Source organism: Salvelinus namaycush, chromosome 13 (assembly GCF_016432855.1).
Source record: "Salvelinus namaycush isolate Seneca chromosome 13, SaNama_1.0, whole genome shotgun sequence".
NCBI classification, from domain to species: Eukaryota; Metazoa; Chordata; class Actinopteri; order Salmoniformes; family Salmonidae; genus Salvelinus; species Salvelinus namaycush.
In genome coordinates this window covers 34,506,784-34,526,535 of record NC_052319.1, presented here as the reverse complement: position 1 = coordinate 34,526,535, position 19,752 = coordinate 34,506,784, and the positions used below count along the sequence as shown (strand labels likewise).

The window sequence follows — 19,752 nt, the reverse complement described above, 5'->3', positions numbered from 1 at the left end:
TAGAATAAATGGATCCAGTTGGAAGAAATGTGTAGAAAACCGTGCTCTACACTAACACTGTTTACAAGGAGCACATTGGTACTAAGTTGCAAAAAAATGTAAGAGCACAAAGAAATTTAGGAGCACAAAGAAAAATATAAAACATATTGATAAGAATTGCCTGCAATTAGATAAAATACAGGGTGAAGGAGCACCAGAAAATTGTATTTAAAAGATTGAAATGTAGCCACTTGTGAAGCTCATCTCCTGAAGAAGCCCTCCCTTTTCTATTCCATTAAATGTTATCTGGATTCATTTCTTCCTAGTGATACTGGTGCTCCCAAATAAAAATTCCAGGCAGCACAGTCAAATATTTGTATGCATATACAACCAAAATGGTAGCGCCCTGTAAATCATGTTTACATTTTTTTTTATTGAGAAGGCAAGCTTTACATTTCTTGAATAAAAATTATAAAAAAGAATAACAAGTCCAACATTTTCCAAATTTTTGTATTCATTGGGACAATATGAAAGGGCCAACGGGGAATTGAAAGGCCGCAATGGAGGGAAAGATATAGGGATTTGAGGATGGATGGAGAGTGATAATGGAGATGGAAGGTGAGATGGACGTGAAGTGGTGGCTTGGTTTAGAACCTTCCAGAGCGTTCTCTGGAACGTCTTCTCGCGGTCGCGCCCGCCTCCCCTGGGCCTCTATCCCTCGAGCGAGAACGGCGTTCCCTGGAACGGGAGCGAGAACGATGCCCCCCTCTGAGGAGGAAGAGAGAAAAAGTAGCTAGTTAAACTCAAAACTAGAACTTTCCCACTTAAAAAACCTTAGCGTGTCAGAAATGTGTATTTCGGAGAGCACTTGAACGCAGCATTAGTTCTGTGATTAGCGTTGAACGTCAGAGAGCCGGAGCATACCCCTTCTTCCTGCGGCGTCCGTACAGCTCCCTCAGCTCCCTGGAGATGGGTTTCAGGTACCGTACATGAAGTTACAGAAGCGTCCTCGAGTGCACTCCCTGTAGAGAAAGTGGGAACTGCAGTTAGGTGATGAACTTTGTCATATGAAGAAATCTAATCTGAGCAACGGAGATAAAGGCGTGTGGATTTTGGTAGCAGTTAGCCTTGCTCTAGCATTTATTTAATTGAAATAACCTCAATGAATTACAAAGCATTTGTAATCACCACTAACGCCATCTTGAGCTGAAAATGGTGTGTGTGGTCCTGCGGTGGAGTACTGACCCCATCTCGTACTGGCGGCAGCAGGCTTCTCTGAAGTCTGTAACGGGAGAGAGCTCGGCGTGGATTGGTTGACCGTTGAACCAGCGGTTATTCAGATCCATCACTGCCTTCTCCGCGTTTTCCTCACGACGGAACTACACACAGAAACCATCACAGAGTTGGTGTGTGTGTGCGCGAAATGACGTTCTTAAGAGGCAGAGACAACGACAGAGTGTGATTAAATGGAAGGAGGAGAATGTGTGTTCAACAAACATGCACAAAACCCACCATCACAGACACAATTACATGGTCAGTGACACACCTTCACGTATACGTTTCCAACCAGATGGTCTCCCAAGTTGTCGCACATTCATCTCCTCCACCTCTCCATACTTCTCCATCTCTGTGAAGACCTCATACAACAAGAGAAACAAAGGGAGAGGTGAATTGGCAGACAGAAAAGGGGAAAACACTAAGTCTCAAGTTTGCTTGAATTCAAAGCGCATTTCCCAAAAATGGTCCCAAATTTTTTTTTTTCAATATTTCTAGTCGGTTTCACTTGGTGTCAGTATTTTGTCATCGACTCTCACATGGGCTGTGTGGTGGGGGAAGAGATGCAAGGTAACCAAGAGTTGCATCATCCACTCCTTTCAAGTGGATTTATAGTGTGATAATACCAGTAGCTGACGTGTCACTGACTCACCTAGTGCTCCTGCATCTCCGCATCACTGACAGCACCTAGTGGCCACAGGAGAAACACTCAGGGACAAGCCAGTGATATCACCGTGGTTTCATTAACTAACATGCACAAGAGAAACATTGCTAAAAACATACGAGTCTGGACTGATTGGACAGGATTTTAATCTAAATATTACTGAATTACAAATGACGTGAATTGCCTAATAGCAGTACACATGAAATGGGTATTTCAGGAAATATCTTGTCCGGAGCCAAAGGGTCAGTGCCAAGAATCAGTTCATCGTGCCCCTGCACAACATGGACAGTAAGACTGGACATTTTCCCTTATGGAGGAGTCTTAAGAGACTCATTTAAAGTTAAATTCCATGCTAAGTAATAATAGCAAGGTTCTGGCACTGTCACAGACAGAATATAGCTGTCAATGAATACTAAGGAATGGGACTCACTGGGGACTCAACACTCTAGGGAAAATGTCAGTCATACTCATCTCCCCAAAATCACATTCCATGTATCACATTTTGTACAATAAAAACAAGACATTTCCATAAATTAGTTTGACCTGAGACTATGGGGCAGGGTTAACTTCTTGCATAGGATTAGTGAAGTGTAAATGAGTGAGTACTTGAAACAAGCATGAATAAACTATTTCCTAGAAAAAAGGTCTTAATTCAAAATCTAATAAAAATATATACTACTGTATGCATCAACCTTTATTTGGTTATTTCTGTAAGTGACTACATGGTACCTACCAGAAGAGAAGCTTACATGGATTGTTTTACTTAACACTAGTACCCGTTTTATTTCATGTCTAGTACAGCACCTTAAAGGGTCCAAACCTTATATCACTGATGATGATAAAAAAAATAAAAAAGGATCAATCTTAGAATGCGAGATCAAGAGGAAACATAGGAGCTGGTCCCTGTTAACGGGTCGGAAACTTACAGCGCAAACCATCGGCAGACTGGGCAGTGTTTTGAGGGTTACGGTAAATGTTCAAGAGGGCAATGGTCTGAAAATACAAAATGTACATTTTTGAGAGGCAGATTTCTTAACTGTTACTTAAAATAGGTGCATTTACTCCCATCCCCCACCCTCAAAACAGTGTAATTGTACCCAACCAGCCCCAGACCAGGGTAGGAAGGGATGACTGAAAGACGTTAAGATGATCCATGGGACTGGTCCACGCCGAAACAGAGGGAGCTGGAAGAAGCGACAATCTCAGAATGACAATATTTGACTACCGCAAATTATATATATTTTTTACTATATATTATACACACAGCATTCGGAAAGTATTCAGACCCCTTGACCTTGTCCATATTTTTTTTACATTACAGCCATATTCTAAAATTGATCAAATGGTTTCCACACGACAAATCATGTCCAATCAATTGAATTGGTTGAACTCCAACCAAGTTGTAGAAACATCTCAAGGATGATCATTGGAAACAGGGTGCACCTGAGCTCAATTTCGAGTCTCATAGAAAAGCGTCTGAATACCTAGAAATGTACTTACATGTTTTATTATTTTTAATAATAATAAAAATAAAACTGTTTTCTCTTTGCCATTATAGGGTATTGTGTGTAGATTGATGAGGAATAAATTACATCAATTTTAGAATAACACCAAGGTAACAAAATATGGATAAAAGGGGTCTGAATACTTCAAATGCACTACAAAACCGTTCAAAAGTTTGGGGTCATTTAGAAATAGCCTTGTTTTTGAAAAGAGAAGCACATTTTTAGTACATTAAAATTACAAAATGATCAGAAATACAGTGTAGACATTGTTAATTTTGCAAATGAATATTGTAGCTGGAAACAGCAATTTTTTTATGGAATATCTACTTAGGCGTACAGAGGCCCATTAACAGCAACCATCACTAGTGTTCCAATGGCACGTTGTGTTAGCTAATCCAAATGTATAATTTTAAAAGGCTAATTGACCATTAGAAAACCCTTTTTAATGAAGCTGCCAGTTGAGGAGTTCAAGACTTGAGACTTGAGGACTTCTGTTTCTCAAACTAGACACTAATGTACTTGTCCTCTTGCTCAATTGTGCACCGGAACCTCCCACTCCTTTCTATTCTGGTTAGAGACAGTTTGCACTGTTCTGTGAAGGGAGTAGTACGAGATCTTCAGTTTCTTGGCAATTTCTCACATGGAATAGCTTTCATTTCTCAGAACAAGAATAGACTGACCAGTTTCAGAAGTAAGTTCTTTGTTCCTGGCAATTTTGAGCCTGTAATCAAACCCACAAATGCTGATTCTCCAGATACTCACCTAGTCTAAAGAAGACCAGTTTTATTGCTTCTTTAATCAGAACAACAGTTTTCAGCTGTGCTAACAATTGCAAAAGGGTTTTCTAATGGTCAATTAGCCTTCTAAAAAAAATCGACTTGGATTAGCTAAAACAACGTACCATTGGAACACAGGAGTGATGGTTGATGAATATTAAATAAAATAAGTAGATGCTCCATAAAATGTTTAAAAACAAATCTGTTTCTAGCTACAATAGTCATTTACAACATTAACAAATGTATACAATGCATTTCTGATAAATTTTATGTGATTTTATTGGACCAAAAATGTGCTTTTCTTTCAAAAACAAGGACATTTCTAAGTGACCCCAAACTTTTGAACGGTAGTGTAAATCTACACACAGTGCATTTTGGAAAGTATTTAGACCCCTTGACTTTTTCCACATTTTGTTACAGCCTTATTCTAAAATAGATTAAATAAAACATGTTCTTTGTTAACCTACACACAATGCCCAAAAAACAGGATTTTAGAAGTGTTTACACATAAGTAAGTATTCAGACCCTCTGCTATGACAACCGAAATGGAGCTCAGGTGCATCCTGTTTCCATTGATCATCCTTGAGATGTTTCTACAACTTGATTGGAATCCACATGTGGTAAATTCAATTGATTGGACATGATTTGGAAAGGCACACACACACACCTAAGATATGGTCCCACAGTAGATAGTGCATGTCAGAGCAAAAACCAAGCCATGAGGTTGAAGGAATTGTCCATAGAGCTATGAGACAGGACTGTGTCGAGGCACAGATCTGGGGAAGGGTAGCAAAACATTCCTGCAGCATTGAAGGTCCCCAATAACACAGTGGCCTCCATTCTTAAATGGAAGAAGTTCGGAACCACAAAGACTTCCTTAAAGCTGGTCACCTGGCCAAACTGAGTAATCGGGGGAGAAGTGCCTTGGTCAGGGAGGTGACCAAGAACCCGATGATCCCTCTGACAGAGCTCCTCTGTGGAGATGGGAGAACCTTCCAGTAGGACAACGATCTCTGCAGCACTCTACCAATCAGGCCTTTATGGTACAGTGGCCAGACAGCAGCCCCTCAGTAAAAAGGCACATGACAGCCCACTTGGAGTTTGACAAAAGGCACCTGAAGGACTCAGACCATGAGAAACAAGATTACTTTCCCCCCACCTGGGGGCGGCCCGTCAGGAAGTTTAGGATACAGTTGCAGAGGGAGGTGTTTAGTCCCAGGGTCCTTAGCTTATTGATGAGCTTTGAGGGCACTATGGTGTTGAATGCTGCACTCTAGTCAATGAATATCATTCTCACATAGGTGTTCCTTTTGTCCAAGTGGGAAAGGGCAGTTTGGAGTGCAATAGAGATTTCATCATCTGTGGATCTGTTGGGGAGGTATGCAAATTGGAGTGGGTCTAGGGTTTCTGGAATAATGGTGTTATGTGACCCATGACCAGCCTTTCAAAGCACTTCATGGCTACAGACGTGAGTGCTACGGATCTGTAGTCATTTAGGCAGGTTACCTTAGTGTTCTTGGGCACAGGAACTATGGTGGTCTGCTTGAAACATGTTGGTATTACAGACTCAGTCAGGGACAGGTTGAAAATGTCAGTGAAGACACTTGCCAGTTGGTCAGCGCATGCTCAGAGTACACGTCCTGGTAATCCGTCTGGCCCTGCGGGCCTTGTGAATGCTGACCTGTTTAAAGGTCTTACTCGCATCGGTTATGGAGAGCGTGATCACACTGTCGCCTGGAACAGCTGATGGTCTCATGCATGTTTCAGTGTTGCTTGCCTCAAAACGAGCATAGAAGTAATTTAACTCGTCTGATAGGCTTGCGTCACTGGGCAGCTCGCAGCTGTGCTTCCCTTTGTAGTCTGTCATAGTTTGCAAGCCCTGCCACATCCAACGAGCGTCGGAGCCGGTGTAGTACCATTCAATCTTACTCCTGTATTGACGCTTTGCCTGTTTGATGGTTCGTCTGAGGGCATAGTGGGATTTCTTATAAGCTTCCGGGTTAGAGTCCCGCTCCTTGAAAGCGGCAACTCTACCCTTTAGCTCAGTGCGGATGTTGCCTATAATCCATGGCTTCTAGTTGGGGTATGTACGGTCACTGTGAGGAAGACGTCATCGATGCAATTATTGATGAAGCCAGTGACTGATGTGGTGTACTCCTCAATGCCATCGGAAGAATCGCGGAACATATTGCAGTCTGTGCTAGCCAAAACAGTCCTGTAGCTTAGCATCTGCTTCATCTGACCACTTTATTATTGACCGAGTCACTGATGCTTCCTGCTTTAGTTTTTGCTTGTAAGCAGGAATCAGGAGGATAGAATTATGGTTATATTTGCAAAATGGAGGGCGAGGAAGAGCTTTGTACGCGTCTGTGTGTGGATTAAAGGTGGTCTAGAGTTTTTTTCCCTCTGGTTGCACATTTAACATGCTGATAAAAATGAGGAAAAACAGATTTAAGCTTCCCTGCATTAAAGTCCCCGGCTACTAGGAGCGCCGCCTCTGGATGAGCGTTTTCCTGTTTGCTTATGGCTGTAATACAGCTCATTGAGTGCGGTCTTAGTGTCAGCATCGGTTTGTGGTGGTAAATAGACAGCTACGAAGAATATAGAATAAAACTCTATTTTTGGTAAATAGTGTGGTTTATAGCACACACAGCATGATGCTGCCACCACCATGCCTCACCGTAAGGATGGTGCCAGGATTCCTCAAGACGTGACGCTTGGCATTCAGGCCAAAGAGCTCAATCTTGGTTTCATCAGATCAGAGAATCTTGTTCCTCATGGTCTGAGAGTCTTTAGGTGCCTTTTGGAAAACTCCAAGCGGGCTGTCATGTGCCTTTTACTGAGGAATGGCTTCAGTCTGGCCACTCTACGATAAAGGCTTGATTGGTGGAGTGCCACAGAGATAGATGTCCTTCTGGAAGGTTCTCCCATCTCCACAGAGGAACTCTGTCAGAGTGACCATCTGGTTCTTGGTCACCTCCCTGACCACGACCCTTCTCCCCCGATTGCTAAGGCGGACAGCTCTAGGAAGAGTCTTGGTGGTTCCAAACTTCTTCCATTTAAGAATGATGAGGCCACTGTGTTCTTGGGGACCTTCAATGCTGCAGACATTTGTTGGTACCCTTCCCCAGTTCTGTGCCTCAACATAATTCTGTCTCTGAGCTCTACGTACAATTCCTTCGACCTCATGGCTTGGTTTTTGCTCTGATATATACTGTCAACTTATATAGACAGGTGTGTGCCTTTCCAAATCATGTCCAATCAATTGAATTTACCACAGGTGGACTCCCATAAAGTTGTAGAAACATCTCAAGGAGGATCAATGGAAACAGGATGCACCTGAGCTCAATTTCGATCTGAATACTAACGTAAATAACAATTTCAGTTTTTTTGGTAAAAATTTCTAAAAACCTGTTTATGCTTTGTCATTATGGGATATTGTGTGTAGATTGCAGAATATATATATTTTTATTTCATCAATTTTAGAATAAGGCTGTAACGTGTGGAAAAAGTCAAGGGGTCTGAATACTTTCTGAAGGCATTGTATGTATTTATTATGAACAGGCACTGCAGCATAATGATACTATTAATATAATACTAGAAAATACTTTTCTGTAATAAGAATGAACTACACGTTTATTTATTGTGTTTTTGTTCTACCTTGTTATTTTTAGTACTACATTGATATTGATTACGGCATTGTTGGGTTTAGAGCTTGCAAGAAAGGCATTTCTCCCTACTTGTGAACGTGACATTAACACTTGTTTGTTTACCTACCCTTAAAGATCGGGTTAATTTTTATAGCTTTGAGTATAAAATAAGTCAGGACATCAGACGGACCAAATAAATACATAGTAAAACTTAGAACGTAATAGGATCGCTGTGGGAGGGACATTGTGAAATAAGGAGTACTGATGGCTCAATTATTACACCACATAAGTTCATGCATACAGTGAGTGTTCTTATCTACAACAACCGTCTGGTAAAAGTGGGTTACAAGTCAAATCAAATTGATGAAATGCACCGAATACAACAGGTGTAGACCTTAACGTGAAATGCTTACTTACGAGCCCTTAACCAACAATGCAGTTCAAGAAATAGTTAAGAAAACATTTACTAAATAACCTAAAGTAAAAAATTAAATAAAAAGTAACAAAATAAAATAACGAGGATATATACAGGGGATACCAGTACCGATTCAATGTGTGGGGGGTACAGGTTAGTCGAGGTAATGTGTATATGTAGGTAGGAGTAAAGTGACTATGCATAGATCATAAACAGAGTAGCAGCAGTGTAAAACCAAAGACGGGAGGGTCAATGTAAATAGTCCAGGTGGCTATTTGAATAATTGTTCAGCAGTCGTATGGCTTGGAGGTAGAAGCTGATAATTATAGTAAATAATTATGCGTGCTATCAAACATCACATAACACACACACAGAATGATATACACACAAATATCATGATGATTTCTTTGATACTAGAGTTAACTCGTATATGTCTAAAAAGCAAGCTAGTCCCCGCCCCCCTGTCTTGTTGTCCAAAAACTTGCATGAAATCGATTTGAGTGGAAAGGCTAGCTTGCTATTCTACATCGACTCATATATCAACTCCACAATCTTGGAGTGTACATTTTAAGAGGTATGTGTACGACCATAAACTATTTTTGATTTATATATGAAATCCATTACATTGTCTATCTGAACGGAATTGTATATTCTTTCACTAGCTATGCCTAATCGGTCTTCCCGCTTTTTGTATCAAACTGTTAGCTAGCTGAACGCTGGCTTCAAAGCTAGCTAGCTTGTTGATCCGCTATACCACATGCATTAGCCTAAAAACAATAATTACACTAACATCAAGTCTAAATAATGTACTGGATGGAGTGGTTTTCAAATTACTTCCCAACTACAAAATAGCTTTCCAAATGACTTGTCTACGATTTTCCTTCAAACGTGTCCATACAAAATCCAACTTTCGACACGTTAGCTAACTAAGCAGTGGTAGCTGCTAGCTAATATTGCTAACGCCAACGACAGCTTGTTCATTGTATTCCAGTTGTTCGCCCTGGTGATACGTTATACTTTTAGCCATATATAAATACGTTTTCCCAATGTTATAAATATCACGTTATTTTTCATTTAATCGAGCAAATTACTCCGGCATTTCCCCCTGACCGCTCTCGGAAGTCTGTAGACAACACTAAACTTAGCCAGGATTTCCGGCTCCTTTGCGATTGCCCCTCTGCTGTTTTGTTTCCGTTTCTTCCATTTCCGTTTTAAAGTTTTCCAGATTCTAAGTTTCAGAGTATATTTAAATCGACATTTAAATCAGTTATTCATTGAATTGTGTTTCTTACAGTCAGTATAAATTGTGTATTTCATGAGACCGACCCCTGTTTTGCGCGTGCCTCGCCCCTCACATAACATCGCAAAAAAAATATGCTGGATAGCTAGCATTGTATTGCTACAGTATTGTACAGCTATGCTACACGTATAATTAACATTATTACCGATAAATCTTAGAAGTGTTTGCTTTCAGAGGAGTTAAAATTGATCAAATTTATGTAATGATTTATCAACTAATGGCCTACAGTAAGGCCTATGCTTTGGAGAGGCCTCGCCCTCGCGTTAGTACTTTAGCTCGCACTCTGCCGCCCAATGAGAAACCGAGGCTCCCTCAACTGGGTGATTCTCATGAATCCAGTTTTAAAATGTTTAGGAAATTGAGTTACAAAACCATAATTCATCTTCAAAAATGAAGTTTCATTCTGAGGACTAGATGTTTAGATTTTGGAAAGTGTTTTATATTAAATAAATGTTACATTTGACCTGAATTTTGTAAAATTTCACCCCAAATTCTCATTGCTGAAATGCGTCTGGATTAAATTCTTTAGAAAAAACTAATTTATTTGAATAAACCCCAAAATATATTGCAGTAGTTTGTACATAAATCATAAAAATGTTACACTAGTTGAAGTTTACATGAAACTATAATATTTATTACATGCAAACAGTATTTGTGGACGTGTCTCATTACATAACACTTTTTAAAGTAAAGCTTTATTCACCCATGATGCATCATCTAGAGGAGTAGTCCTTAGATGAGCACAAGTTTTAAGTGAATATATATGCCTTCAGAATGAGGTTATTATTCTCACCCCACTTGGCCTTCTCATTACCGAAACAGCTAAAGAGCTAAAATGTCCAGTGTTATGCTTTACTCAGGCCTCATTAGGTGAGCAATGTTGAAAAATATTTGAATATTGATTTGTTTTTGTTAATTTTTTGGACTTCGAAAAATGTTAGGGTAATGATCATTTTGCAATTACATTTTTTTGTGAAATGCATAATATCTGACCAAAAATGTAATAATTCTGAAATAGATAAATACGGATCCTAATCTCAGTGTTTCAAGAGGAAATCTAGTGAAAAATGACACCTGAGATTTTTTCCTTATACAGTTTCGAGACTATGACCCAACTTCATTCACATCAAGACCCACTAGCTAGATATTAACCTTTTAGATTTTATTTTAAACAACATTTTACTTGATATAATGCCACTGTTCAAAGAATGCGTTCATGATAATTTACTAAAGTCTCAATGATGGTGCCAATTTTGCTACTAGTCCTCAAAGTTATTTTTATTGTATATTTGATGGTATTGGATTTGAACCGTTTGTAGCAATGTGTTTGTACCATCACATCTGAAAACATTTGATGTCACCCTAATGTTGATTGAAACCCCCCTGTCTGTCTGTCTTTTCCTCAGAATAGGTTGAATCTTGGGGTACAGCAATGTCTAAAAGTGAGACAGAGGAGATGATAGAGATTGAGATCGACGGACAGGAGAAACAGGAGTGCCTGGAGGAGGGGTGAGTGATATATATTTTACAATGTGAACAGGCACCCATAAGCACATAAATTCAAACCCAGCTCCCTCCCTACTTCTGATGTTTTAACATGACTATTTGTGTGTTTTTGTTTGTGTGGTCGTGCCATTTTCAGGGTTGAGGAGCAGACCATTACATCAGCCGATCTGATCCAACAGGACATCGACATCAATGAGCCAATCGGTAACCTGAAGAAGCTCCTGGAGCCCCGTATCCAGATGTCATTGGATGGATATGAAATCTGTCTACAGGACATCCAGGTACTGATGGAGGCCTGCATTTATGGGGTTCAAATACCTGATCAAACCTGAAGCTGATGGAGGCCTGTATTTATGGAGTTGAAATACCTGATCAGACCTGATACTGATGGAGGCCTGTATTTATGGGGTTAAAATACCTCCTCTCTCTCTCTCTCTCTCTCGCCTGTCCTACGCTCCCTTTCTCACCTGTCCTCCGCTCTGTCCCTCGCCTGTCCTCCCCTGTTGCCCTCTCCTTTCTCTTTATTTCTGTCTCTCCAGCTGCATCCAGACCACAGCCTCTTTGATCAAGGAGTGAAGACAGATGGCACAGTGCAACTCAGTCTACAGATCATCACCAAGCCAGGTACACAAACAACAGTCTCAGCACCAAAATCAAAACCCAGGCACCCAATCTATAGATGCACACAAATGTGGCACCATACAAATGAGGCTGTTGATACTAACCACACTCTAACCTCCCATCAAATCCCTCCATCCAGGCGAGGAGAAGCTGAACATCCTGGAGATCGTGAAGCCGGTGGAGACGGTGGAGGTGGTGATCGACCCGGATGCAGCAGAGGAGGAGGGCACCCTGATGGAGGAGGGCCAGCTGATTGCTGTGGAGCACTCCTCCCTGTCAGATGACACCTCAGAGCAGGTGACACGCTGGGCCGCCGCCCTGGAGGGCTACCGCAAGGAACAGGTCCGTCTGGGGATACCCTACGGTGAGGAGGACACCAACACACACTTGCACTGAAACTCAAAAACAAGCAGGACACAGACAAATACAGATACACACACATACACTGAAACACAAAACCACAATTACTCAGGCAGGTACACACCGTTGTACAAAGTGAGACCAGTTTGCTGCGATTGCCAAAGCTGTAGTCGGCATTTTCAGTCTTGGAATGTGTCTGTCTCCTCTCAGACCCAGAACAGTGGACGGCAGACCAGGTGATCCACTGGGCCGTGTGGGTGATGAAGGAGTTCAGCATTGACGAGATGGAGGTGGGAGGGATTCACATCCCGGGTCGCGACCTCTGCTCCTTCACCCAGGAAGAGTTCCTGCAGAGGGTCCCTAGTGGAGAGATCCTCTGGAGCCACTTGGAGCTTCTCCGCAAGTGTGAGTTTGTGTTGTAGCTTCTGTATGTTGAGTCACTGTGTTAGGGTTAACTTCTTATGGCTGCAATCCCGTTAACGGGATGAATTGACAACAGCCAGTGAAAGTGCAGGGCGCCAAATTCAAACAACAGAAATCTCATAATTAAAATTCCTCAAACATACATGTATTTTATACCATTTTAAAGGTAATCTTGTTGTTAATCCCACCAAAGTGTCCGATTTCAAATAGGCTTTTCAGCGAAAGCACCACAAACGATTATGTTAGGTCACCACCAACTCACAGAAAAATTCAGCCATTTTTCCAGCCAAAGAGAGGAGTCACAAAAAGCACAATAGAGATACAATTAATCACTAACCTTTGATGATCTTCATCAGATGACACTCATAGGACTTCATGTTACACAATACATATATGTCTTGTTCGATTAAGTTCATATTTATATCCAAAAACCTCAGTTTACATTGGCGCCATGTTCAGAAATGCCTCCAAAATATCAGGAGAAATTGCAGAGAGCCACGTCAAATAACAGAAATACTCATCATAAACTTTGATGAAAGATACATGTTTTACATAGAATTAAAGATACACTTGTTCTTAATGCAACCGCTGTGTCAGATTTCAAAAAGCTTTACGGCAAAACACAATATTCAATAATCTGAAAACAGCGTTCAGCCACAAAAGCAAGCCATACAGTTACCTGCCAAATTGTGCAGCCAACAAAACTCATAAAAAGCATTATAAATCTTCCCTTTGCTGATCTTCGTCGGAATGCACTCCCAGGACTCCCACTTCCACAAGAAATGTTTGTTTGGTTTGGTAATGTCCATCATTTATGTCCAAATAGCTATTTTCGTTAGCGTGTTTGGTAAACAAATCCAACGTCAGGAAGCGCGTTCACTAAATAATAAAAAATTGGATGTAATAAATGTATCACTAGTCACTTTAAACAATGTCACTTTATATAATGTTTACATACCCTACATTACTAATCTCATATGTATATACTGTACTCTATACCATCTACTGCATCTTGCCTATGCTGAACAGCCATCACTCATTCATATATTTATATGTACATATTCTTATTCATTCCTTTACACTTGTGTGTATAAGGTAGTTGTTGTGAAATTGTTAGATTACTTGTTAGATGTTACTGCATGGTCGGAACTAGAAGCACAAGCATTTCACTACATTCGCATTAACATCTGCTAACCATGTGTATGTGACCAATAAAATGTGATTTGATTTGAAGGGGATGGGAGTTGTTCTGAGCCTGGACAAGCATGTTTATTGAAGTTGGTTTTAGCTCACATACAGTATCTGTCCATGTTCTTTACAGATGTGTTGGCCAGTCAGGACCAGTCTGGCCAGGAGGCCACAGTCACCATTGACCAACGTAAGTTTATTTCCTGTCTCTCTCACTCATTGTCACCCTGCATTCATCTACCACACGATATTGTTCTCTGTGGGTGTTGTTGCCTATAGGCACAGATCTAGGATCAGCTTACTCACCCAAATCCTTACTTGTGCCAACATGGGTAGAAACATCAAACTGACCATAGATCAGGTGGTAACTTCATCCTGTATATTTCTGGCTGTTTGAACCTTCTGTCTCCGCCCCCAGAAGTCCAGATCATCCCAGCTGCTGTGCAGACCACACCCACCACCATCAAGGTACTGAAGCAGAACCGCGGCCCCAGAACACCCCGCATCTCAGGAGGAGAGGAGCGCAGCTCACCTGGCAACCGCACAGGTAGCCATTTGTGTGTCTTGGGTGTTGTGCATGTACAGTTGAAGTCAGAAGTTTACATACACCTTAGCCAAATACATTTAAACTCAGTTTGCACAGTTCCTGACATTTATCCTATTAAAATTCCCTGTCTTAGGTCAGTTAGGATCTCCACTTTATTTTAAGAATGTGAAATGTCAGAATAATAGAGAGAATGATTTATTTCAGCTTTTATTTCTTTCATCACATTCCCAGTGGGTCAGAAGTTTACATACACTCAATTAGTATTTGGTAGCATTGCCTTTAATTTGTTTAACTTGGGGCACACGTTTTCAGGTAGCCTTCCATAAGCTTCCCACAATAAGTTGGGTGAATTTTGGCCCATTCCTCCTGACAGAGCTGGTGTAACTGAGTCAGATTTGTAGGACTCCTTGCTCACACAGGCTTTTTCAGTTCTGCCTACACATTTGCTATGGAATTGAGGTCAGGGCTTTGTGATGGCCACTCCAATACCTTGACTTTGTTATCCTTAAGCCATTTTGCCACAAATTTGGAAGTATACTTGGGGTCATTGTCCATTTGGAAGATCCATTTGCGACCAAGCTTTAACTTCCTGACTGATTCAATATATCCACATAATTTTCCTCCCTCATGATGCCATCTATTTTGTGAAGTGCACCAGTCCCTCCTGCAGCAAAGCACCCCCACAACAAGATGCTGCCACCCCCGTTCTTCACGGTTGGGATGGTGTTCTTTGGCTTGCAAGACTCCCCCTTTTTCCTCCAAATATAATGATGGTCATTATGGCCAAACAGTTCAAATTTTTTTTCATCAGACCAGAGATACATTTCTCCAAAAGGTATGATCTTTGTCCCCATGTGCAGTTGCAAACCGTAGTCTAGCTTTTTATGGAGGTTTTGGAGCAGTGGCTTCTTCCTTGTTGAGCGGCCTTTCATGTTATGTCGATATAGGACTCGTTTTACTGTGGATATAGATACTTTTGTACCTGTTTTCTCCAGCATCTTCACAAGGTCCTTTTGCTGTTGTTTTGGGACTGATTTGCACTTTTCGCACCAAAGTACGTTCATCTCTAGGAGATAGAATGCGTCTCCTTCCTGAGCGGTATGACGGCTGTGTGGTCCCATGGTGTTTGTACAGATGAACGTGGTACCTTCGGGTGTTTGGAAATTGCTCCCAAGGATGAACTAGATTTGTGGAGCTATACATTCTTTTTTCTTCTGAGGTCTTGGCTGATTTCTTTTGATTTTCCCACGATGTCAAGCAAACAGGCACTGATCTTGAAGGTAGGCCTTGAAATACACCCACAGGTACACCTCCAATTGACTCAAATTATGTCAATTAGCCTATCAGAAGCTTCTAAAGCCATGACATAATTTTCTGGAATTTTCCAAGCTGTTTAAAGGCACAGTCAACTTAGTGTATGTTAACTTCTGACCCACTGGAATTGGGATACAGTGAATTATAAGTGAAATAATCTTTATGTAAACATGACTTGTGTCATGCACAAAGTAGATGTCCTAACAGACTTGCCAAAACCATAGTTTGTTAACAAATTTGTGGAGTGGTTGAAAAATGGGTTTTAATGACTCCAACCTAAATGTATGTAAACTTCCGACTTCAACTGTATGTGTACCTCAAGAGCTTGGTATGCCTTTTTATGGATGCCTTAAGTGTGCATGTGCTCGTATCTGATGTGAACACACACACACACATCCTCTCACCTGTCCCTTTAGGTAACAACGGTCAGATCCAGCTGTGGCAGTTCCTGTTGGAGCTGTTGACGGATAAGGATGCTAGAGACTGTATCTCCTGGGTGGGAGAGGAGGGAGAGTTCAAACTCAACCAGCCTGAACTGGTGGCCCAAAAATGGGGCCAACGCAAGAACAAGCCCACCATGAACTATGAGAAACTCAGCCGAGCGCTCAGGTATGTCAATCTGCCAGTTTCTCTCCCCTTTCCTCTAACATTTTCGTTGCACAATTTCAGGCACTCTTATGACTTGTTCCCTTACCTTGAACTTTCTAGTAGTGTCATTTTAATTTCGGACAATTTTCTCAGGTATTACTACGACGGGGACATGATCAGCAAGGTGCAGGGCAAGCGCTTCGTCTACAAGTTTGTGTGCGACCTGAGGACTTTGATTGGCTACAGCGCTGCCGAGCTCAACAACCTGGTGACGGAGTGTGAGCAGAAGAAGCTGGCCCGCATTCAGCTGCACGGGATTGGCCAGCCCATCACCACAGTGACACTGGCCACCTCAGCACAGGACAGCTGAGGGGGGAGGGGCATGGGGCTCCCTGACTGCCCCAGGTAGAAGTTGCCCATTGGCACAAATCTAGGATCAGATTACTGTGACCAGCCCTAAGCTTTACCATTAATAGGTGGAAATGATGAACAGACTTTAGATCCATGTCTATGGGCAACTTCGTCCTTCTCCTTTTGGTTTGATTGGGGAGGTTGTTTTCTTATTTTAACCAGGGAAGAGATGCTTGTTGGAGGGAGAGTGTGTGTGTGTGTGTGTGTGTGTGTGTGTGTGTGTGTGTGTGTGTGTGTGTGTGTGTGTGTGTGTGTGTGTGTGTGTGAGAGAGAGAGTGAGATGGGGAGTGTGTATGCTGGAAAATCAAATGAGCTTTGCATTTTTTGTTCCTTTATCTGTAGCTTAGTATAGTTTCCATTGTATATACCGGTACTCCATGTTTTTGATAGCCACAAGGGCAGTGTATTTTCATATTTTCCATTTATAAAAGGATCAGTTTTGTATTTTATTTTAAGCTTTTTTTCCCCCTAATGAGTTGGACCTTTATTGTCCACCAGGGGAAATAAAGTGGCAGATGTTTTCCTAAGGACTGAGTCTGTCCTTGATCCAACAGCTCCAATGCAGAGCCACAAAATTGCATGTTGTGTATTCTACTATGCTCATTCAACCGACACCGATGTAGTTCCTAAAAAACTGTTGGTGGGGGGGAACCCTACACGTAGTCTGTCTATAGGCAGAACTGCTCCAGTGTAATACGTATGCATACATACACACACACCACTCAGGTGGGTTCTAAATGTTTTTCCTATATGACCAGTACTCAATCACTCAGGATTCAAGCTCTGTCATGAACACACACAGATTCAACACCAGATATTTGTATGTACATTCAACATTTTATTGATGGGATAGTGTAGAAAGCTTTTTCTCAGTCTAAGCAAATGATTTGTATAGGTACACAGAAAAAGTCACAGAATGAAACCACTAACCCCTGGAGATACCCTGTACAAGTATCCTTGACAACACCAAAACATTTACCTGATTTAAGAGCTTCAGTTTGTGTGTAGGGAGGGAGTGTAGTAGTGTGTAGATCTGTGTCATAATTGCACAATATGAATGTCACATTCATGTCTATTGGAGGCTCCATTTTGGGTATGGGGAATGTCTCGTCTACTACGGCCTCAATACTGATCCCAGATCTGGGGTGCGTTCAGTTAGGTGAAACATTCAGAATGTTGCAGATGGAAATGTAACACAAAACTACCTGACAGAATGACATCTGTTCCACATAACACATTTATATCTGAAAATTCTGTGCAGTTGCGCCTTTCTGAACAGGGTCCCTGTATTTAACATCACGCACATTGGCCTGAGATCAATATAACTAGTCTGAGATCAGTATTTCTTTAGCCTCTGCTTTTAAAGCCAGGATGTCTGAGACATGAGAGATTTGACGAAACAAGCAAGAGGGGGATATCCACCACAGAACACAAACTGTTTTTCTTGGTTGTTTGATACATGTACATCAATAAGGGATCATAGCTTTCACCTGGTCAGTCTATGTCATGGAAAAATAGGTTATGTTCTGTGTGAGACATTGTGGAGGGAATATGTGTTTGATGATCAGAAGGACGATAGATTAGAATGTACAAATCTGACACCCAATCCCCCCTCTCTCTCTCTCTCTCAATTCAACATAATTCTCTCACACACCAAGCCAACAGCATGGACAGAGAGGGACAGAGGAGCAGGGCTGGTTGAGGTCTTTGGGATAGACAGAGGAAAGGAGAGATCGAAAGAGAGCCTGAAAAAGAAAAAATAACAATGATTTCTGTTTCCATTAATGATGTTCACAGACTATATAGGAATGATAGGGTGGAATGCTGAGATTTCTGGAATGATAAAATGATGAATGGAGCTGAAACAATTCCTAGTCGTGGAATATTTAAGGGACATAATACCAACAAACAGAGCAGTAACACCAGTAACAACCAGACTAAATGAAACAGAGTGCATAGAATGCAAACAGTAACACAACCGACTTCCTTTCAGATACTATTACACGTCATTATATTAGCTACATGTAGATAGAGATAATTGGGTCCATGTAGGTAACACAGAGCGAGGAAGGGGCTGGAAACAAAGGAGAGCACAGGCTCTGTTTAAAGATTGTCGCAGTGACAACAAAGCGGACCAGATTCTAAATACTTATTTTTTTTCCTCTCTTCTTCATATCACAAGATCACAAAGAAGACACAGAAAATGTACAATCCTGCTAAAAGTCTATATGAGAGGCCCAGTCCTGCGACAGGAGCCAGCTTCTCTACGTATATCTGGCATCAATATCACCATGCACTACATATAGTTACAGCTAGTTTTTTCTGCCTTATTTCAATACATTACGCACAAAATAAAAACATTCAATATTTCTTTGCCTTTTACATATTTCTGATGTATTAGTTATATATTTTTGTTTTTTTATACATTTTTCTGGAAAAAAACCCTGAAACGCTTGTGGTATAATCCTGCAGAGAGGAGCTCAGGGCAGACTGAGCCCCTCCTCCCTTCGCTAGTGTTAAGAGCTGTTATGTCATCACCAAACACAGCACAGCTGTCATCTGAGAGAGGGGGGGGAGGGGAGAAGAGTGCGTGGGAGAGATGGAGGGGGAGGGGAGAGTGCGTCAGAGTGAGTGAGGAAGAGGCAGGAAGATTGCAGGGATATTTGGGGCCTCTGTTTCACCCTCTTAGACCTGCGAGTGCTATCCTGAGGGGGAGGGCTCACCCACAGATAGACAGACAGATGAATCAATCAATGAGCTTCTCTGTTCTGTACAAACACTATGGGATATTATAAAAAAATATGCAGGTGAATGAGGATATCCTTGTCTGACCAATAGCAGCTATGAATGTTGATGTGCTGCACTTTACGAGGAAAAGATGAAGGGTGAGTGTGGCTTGGTTGTATTTCAGCTCCTTGGCACTACCCCTGGATAGCTGTAAGTAATATGACTACAAATATTTCTAACCCAATTCATTCTAGATTTTTCTGGCGCTTCAGTCATACTGGTTTCACCTACTCAGTCCATTCAGATCCATTGACAGCAATAGAGTAGGAGTTAGAAGGGTTTATGGACCAAAATAGAACAGGCCCTAGGTGTTAGGGGTTTATGGACCAAAATGGAACGGGCCCTAGGTGTGAGGGGTTTATGGACCAAAATGGAACGGGCCCTAGGTGTGAGGGGTTTATGGACCAAAATGGAACGAGCTCTAGGTGTGAGGGGTTAAAGGA

The 19,752-nt window shown here is 41.4% G+C and overlaps 2 protein-coding genes and 1 long non-coding RNA gene across 8 annotated transcripts in view; 1 reads left to right on the top strand and 2 right to left on the bottom strand.

Annotated features, from left to right (window-relative positions):
- Positions 1 to 392: 392 nt before the first annotated feature.
- Positions 393 to 2,030, bottom strand: LOC120058469. Its single transcript, XR_005478014.1, has 4 exons — positions 1,526 to 2,030; positions 1,225 to 1,410; positions 904 to 1,001; positions 393 to 747 (listed from the first exon to the last, which is right to left on the bottom strand). It is a non-coding gene; the product is annotated as an uncharacterized LOC120058469 (long non-coding RNA).
- Positions 2,031 to 8,711: 6,681 nt separating this feature from the next.
- On the top strand, positions 8,712 to 17,049 carry LOC120058467 (GA-binding protein alpha chain-like). Of its 5 annotated transcripts, none has more exons than XM_039007147.1 (10): positions 8,712 to 8,838; positions 10,971 to 11,073; positions 11,207 to 11,351; positions 11,610 to 11,694; positions 11,831 to 12,055; positions 12,262 to 12,456; positions 13,796 to 13,852; positions 14,084 to 14,209; positions 15,940 to 16,132; positions 16,265 to 17,049. In XM_039007147.1, exons 2-10 carry the CDS (start codon positions 10,997 to 10,999, stop codon positions 16,479 to 16,481), a joined length of 1,320 nt encoding a protein of 439 aa, XP_038863075.1. In that variant the 5' UTR covers positions 8,712 to 8,838; positions 10,971 to 10,996; the 3' UTR covers positions 16,482 to 17,049. The 5 variants fall into 5 exon arrangements, with proteins under 5 accessions (XP_038863075.1, XP_038863071.1, XP_038863072.1 ...); XM_039007143.1 differs by having other exon boundaries at positions 14,081 to 14,209; XM_039007144.1 differs by having other exon boundaries at positions 8,737 to 8,838; positions 10,976 to 11,073; positions 14,081 to 14,209.
- A 298-nt stretch (positions 17,050 to 17,347) lies between these two features.
- LOC120058466 (amyloid-beta A4 protein-like) overlaps positions 17,348 to 19,752 on the bottom strand; it is a 48,069-nt gene continuing 45,664 nt past the window's right edge. For both annotated transcript variants that reach the window (XM_039007141.1, XM_039007142.1), the window contains one exon: positions 17,348 to 19,752. This exon is cut by the window's right edge and continues 137 nt beyond it. The gene's annotated coding sequence lies outside the window, so the exon portion shown is untranslated.

What these genes read in the sequence shown, in the direction of transcription:
- LOC120058467 (XM_039007143.1), top strand. Translation starts at nt 10,997, where the DNA reads ATGTCTAAAAGTGAGACAGAGGAGATGATAGAGATTGAGATCGACGGA. An exon ending in CTCACCTGGCAACCGCACAG is followed by an intron (nt 14,210 to 15,939) that starts GTAGCCATTTGT and finishes CTGTCCCTTTAG; the next exon opens with GTAACAACGGTCAGATCCAG. An exon ending in AAACTCAGCCGAGCGCTCAG is followed by an intron (nt 16,133 to 16,264) that starts GTATGTCAATCT and finishes CAATTTTCTCAG; the next exon opens with GTATTACTACGACGGGGACA.